Below are 5,000 nucleotides of genomic sequence, written 5' to 3'. Positions count from 1 at the left end.
TTTCCCGTGGGGTCACCGCCACCAACCAGGAATGGGTAGAATTAAACGTTGTATGCATATATATATATTATATATATATATATATATATATATATATATATATATATCAAATGTGCGTGTGTGTATGTGTGCATGTATATGTGTGATAACCTATTAAGCCGAACTAGTAACTGGTGAAACGATCGTAAACAGAGTTCTAAATGACAAAACTTCTAGATAGAAAAATGTTACGAATGGAGTTCCTCAGGGTTCCGTTCTTGGACCACTTCTACTTATAGTATTTATAAATGATATAGACCACGGGCATCTATTGCCTCCAAATTTGCTGATAATACAAAACTGTGCGGAATGGCAAATTATCACTTAAACCAATTAGATATGCAAGAAGATTTAGATAAATTACAGCAATGGTCTGAAAAGTGGCTGATAAAATTCAACACATGTAAGGTTATGCACATGGGTAAAAATAACAATAATTACGATTACAATTTATTTGGAAAGTCGTTAACATAAGTGGATAGTGAAAAGGATCTGGGCGTAATTATCAGTAATGATCTCAAATCATCTTATCAGTGTATATCTGACTCGAAGAAAGTAAATAAGATTCTAGAACTCATTGCGCGATCTTTTGATTTTAAAAGTCCATCTGTCATTAACAATCTTTATAAATCTTTAGTTCGTCCACATTTGGAATATGCTTTTTCCGTATAATCACCGAATCTTATTAAAGACATTGACAGATTGGAAAAAGTACACTACCAGCCACAAAACTGATTCCAAATGTCAGAAACAAATCATACGAAAATCGACTAAAACATATGAATCTATTTTCCCTAAAAAGCGTAGACTCAGGGATAAACTGATACAGATATTTAAGATTCCAAAGGAAACTAACATCGAAAGTGACGAAATGTTTACACCGAATGCGAATCAGACAAGAAATAATGGTCTCAAGCTGTCAGGAAGAAGATTTTATTTGGAAGTGGGTAAAAACAACTTCGCCAACCGTGTAGTAAATGAATGGAATAAACTTCCTGCTGAGGCAGTGTGATGTAGTACAGTTCGAAGTTTTAAGATTCATTTAGATAAACACCCAAGCAATGTACTGTAATGCCTGCCATTTATTTTATTTTATTTAATTGAATAATTCATTATTATGTTTATTTTTATTCATTGTAAAATATTGTTATTATTCTGTTTTGTGTATTACTATTATCTTTTTATTTCATTTATTTATTTACTTATCTATTATTTTTTTCCGCATCGGATGTAATTATGGATCAAAAAGTCTCCTGTCGGCATACCCTTCCTTTGTAATCCTTTGTAATCCTTTGTGTGTATAATATGTGAGGAAGCGATGATAGTCGCTAGGATTGGTTGTCTTTGAGTCTTGACTTTTCTCCCTTCCTCACGAGCAATTTTCTTTTCGGCCCTCGCGTTTCGTGCAGAAGCCTTCCCCGAGAGTGCCACAGCCTCAGCAAGGCACCGGGGTGGACCCAAGTGGTAGCGGGCAAGACCTAAAGATATTTACATGGTGAGGTGGCACCTTTTACGAGAACAGTTGTCGCACTGGCGTCGCAGTAAAGTAACGCCATACCCGATCGAACAGAGGGTAGAATGCGCGTGTGCTGGAGACGTGGCCACCGCTGCATTTAGCTGACGTAGGTGACTGCGAAGTGTGAGCAGATGCGCCCTTGCAGCCGCGGCAGGACTGAGGAGGAGCCCGGAGCAGCGTCCGCCACACCTGACGACGACGTAGGCGACCGGCGCCAGTCCGGTACCGGTCATGTGCGGTGGTGGGTGGAGAAGCACCCGTCCTGGTTCACTGTGAACCATCTCCTGTGGTAGTGCCTCTCAGGCACCCGGGCGTCGGGCGCCCTTGGCCCGGGCCCTCACCGCCCTCACCGCCGCCGCCGCCGGCCTCATCATCATCATCATGGGTCTCACCGAAAGTAGCCAGAGTCGAGGGGGCGTTGGAGGAGGAGGTGGCATGTTCGGCTCGGGCCCCTCGAAGTCCCGAAGTGCCCCGACGATGCTGCCCCTCGAGGCCCACGGGTTTGAGGGTCGCCCTCGGCAGGCTACCACTCTGCCGGCCATGGTTACCCAGCGGTCTCCCGCTTCTGAGGAAGGAGGACGACGCGGCGGCACAGGGCGCGAGAGGGCGAGGTCCTCCTCCCGCGGAAGGCGAGAACTGTCCTTGCAGCGGGACGGCTTCTCCGCCGGCAGTGGGGGCGGAGCGAGGCGGGAATTGGTGCAGTCGCCGCATGCGCCGGCGCCGCCGACCGCAGGGGCGGCCATCAGCCGTAGCCCGAGCCTCCGGCCCCTGGCTCCGCGCCACGCCTCCTCCGCCGACAGGAGGAAACGCAAGTCTGACCCGTCCGTAGACGCGCGTTTGCTTACCGGCGGTGGGGCGCTGCATTTCCATTCTCCTGACGGAGGCGGCGGTGGTGGCGGTGCTGGTGATAGTGGTGGCAGTTGTGGTTGTGGTGCATGGGATCCCTACAGGCGAGCACCAGACTCCAGACAGTACCTGAACACCCACCATCGCGTCACCCCGACGGAATACCCAAGGAGCACTTTCAGTTCGCCCACACCTTCGTCCGGAGAATGGCACCGCGACTGTGAAGTATGCCGGGCGGCACCGCGCCCCCAGCAGGCGAGCCGGCAGAGGCCGGCCGCCATCTACATCGACGACGACCACCTGGCCAACTTGGCCAGGGCCGTGGATCCCAGCAGGAGCGGACGTGAGCGGGAGAGCAGAGACAGGAGGCGGGTGCTCCTTCGGGGGGAGAACTCGTCCGCGAGTCCCTCGGGGAAGAATAATAATAACATGAAAAAGGTGGATTTAGTTAGGAGAGTTCCTGCTGGAGGGGGCGAAGGAGGAGGAGGAGGAGGAGTCCAACATGTTAGCTCCGTGACTCTTGTGCCAGTTAACGCCGCCGCCAAGGGCGCGACCAGAGGCGGCGGTGTTGGCGCAGCTAGAGGCACCGCGGCCAACGCTGCCCTGCGACGGCCCAGGCCCTACCCGATCCCTGTGCAGGACCGAGGATGCTTTGACGACGGGGAGCGGGGCACCCGCCGAAGGAAGAAGAAGCCCGGCCCGCGCAACAAAGTTCCTCGGAAGGGCCTCCGGGCGGAGAACACGCCTCAGGAGTTCTTGCCGGGGGCGGCTGAGGCCATCCGGAGGCGACCTTTCCTCCCCAACCAGAACAACGCTCGACTCCTCCTCCAGCAGCAGCAGCAGCAAGATCAAGGGCTGGACACCGAGGGGCACCTCTTCTATAGAGGGGAGAAGGCGCTCTCGGGGGAAGTGGCCTGGCCCCTCGAGGGTGACCCGTACATCTGCCTCCACTACGGGAGCACGGTGGCAAGGCGCAGACGCCCTCGCCCTTCCCTCCTGCGGGAGGTGCGGACGTGGCAAAAGGACGGGGTCGGCGGGGACGGCGACGACGGTGGTGCTACGGAGGAGAAGTGCCCGACGGCGACGTTGACGACGTCTTGGGACGCGACAGGCACCACCACGCCAGCATCCCCGTCGCCGCCGCCCCCGGCACCCCCTCCTCGACCCAAGAGCCAGAGGGCGCAGGTGGTTATCCAGCTGGGGAACGTGGTGAAGGGACCCGAGGACCTTCTGGACGAGTGGAACGGTAATACTCCGGGAGGCGGGGGTGTTCCTGTAGGAGGAGAAGGAGGAGGTGCTGTGCCCATGGGTTACAACGTGTGGTTCGAGAGCGCGGGTTTGGCGGCCAGGCCCCTCAGCGAGATACAGATGCGCCCACGGGGCGGGGGCGGCGGCGACAACGACGTCACCTCCGGCGTGGTCTTGGACAATAGACCTGACGCGGCCACGGTAGATCGACGAATTTCCTATGGAGCGGTAGTTGCGCCCAAGCGCCCCTCACCGTCGTCGTCACCGTCGCCGTCACCAACACCAACACCATCGCCTTCGTCTTCGCTCTCGCCCCCAGCGCCTTCGCCTCCTCAGGAGTCGCCTTCGGGCCAACGTCCTCCTCCAGACGAGGAAGAACAACGGGTACGCCATGCCACCGAAAGGAGCATTGTCGAACTTCCGAAGATGGAGCTGGAGTGCCCTTTGGAGTGTCTGGTCTCGATGGATCCTCGGCAGGCGGAGCTGGAGCAGAAGGAAGACAACGACAATCACCACCACCATCAAGGGCTTGCCATAAACGAGGACCACAGCATCTACAGCAGCCTAAGAGAGAAGGACCTCACTGTCCCGAAGGTCCTACACCATCTGGAGCTCGGTAGCCCTCGGCCGGATTTACCCGCGGGAGGAGGAAGAGGAGGAGGAGGCACGTGCACTCATGGCCAGGAGGAACAGAAGAAGTGCTTACTCGTGGGTGTCCCCTGGACGACGTCGCCGCCGCCGACGCTGAAGGAGGACGTGGGTCTGTCGAAGGCGTATAACCAGAGTTTGAAGGAGCCTCTGAAGGGTGAAATTTCAGGGAATTGTCCGGGAGGTCTTGTCGCAGGAGAGGACGGGGGAGGAGGAGGAGGAAACGCTACCTCTGTCATGGATCTTCCCCAGCAGACAAATCTCCTCCTCGAAGTCAACGGTAATCTAAACGAAGCTGAGGATCACCGGGAAGTTTCGCAAGAGGAGCCGTCTGGGGTTGCGGTCATGTCCTGCGGGACGCTGCGGCAGGGCGCCTCCTCCTCTTCCTCCGGATCGTCGCAGAATCCTGGCCACGGGGTCCACCCGGGCTTGGGGATGACGAAGATGCGGCTTCAGGAGACTAACATCTCCGAAGGAATGGAAACTCACAGAAATGATGGAGGAAGAGTCCCTGAGAGCGGCATTACGACACGAGATCGGGACGACATACTGGCTCTTCTTGAAAGGACTGAATCTTGGATGAAGCCACCATCAGTGGCGGCAAGGAACGCTGACAGAGGCGACGTTGATCTAGGTCCTTGGGAGAACTCTGGTCGTGGCCCCGGACGCAGACCGAAGAGTGTCGCATGGTCCTCCACGCTGC

At 54.9% G+C, this 5,000-nt stretch overlaps 1 protein-coding gene across 1 annotated transcript in view; it reads left to right on the top strand.

Moving 5' to 3' along the window:
* The first annotated feature begins 1,359 nt into the window (after positions 1-1,359).
* The window catches only part of LOC143018875 (uncharacterized), a 37,214-nt gene continuing 33,573 nt past the window's right edge, over positions 1,360-5,000 (top strand). The window contains exon 1 of the mRNA XM_076174429.1: positions 1,360-5,000. This exon is cut by the window's right edge and continues 735 nt beyond it. Coding sequence (XP_076030544.1) covers positions 1,937-5,000 — 3,064 coding nt within the window. The 5' untranslated portion in view covers positions 1,360-1,936.

The sequence above is a fragment of the Oratosquilla oratoria genome, chromosome 36 (genome assembly GCF_046742065.1).
Source record: "Oratosquilla oratoria isolate Oo_2021 chromosome 36, ASM4674206v1, whole genome shotgun sequence".
NCBI lineage: Eukaryota > Metazoa > Arthropoda > Malacostraca > Stomatopoda > Squillidae > Oratosquilla > Oratosquilla oratoria.
Note: the sequence above shows the minus strand (reverse complement) of the source record. Positions and strands in the feature narration are given on the sequence as shown.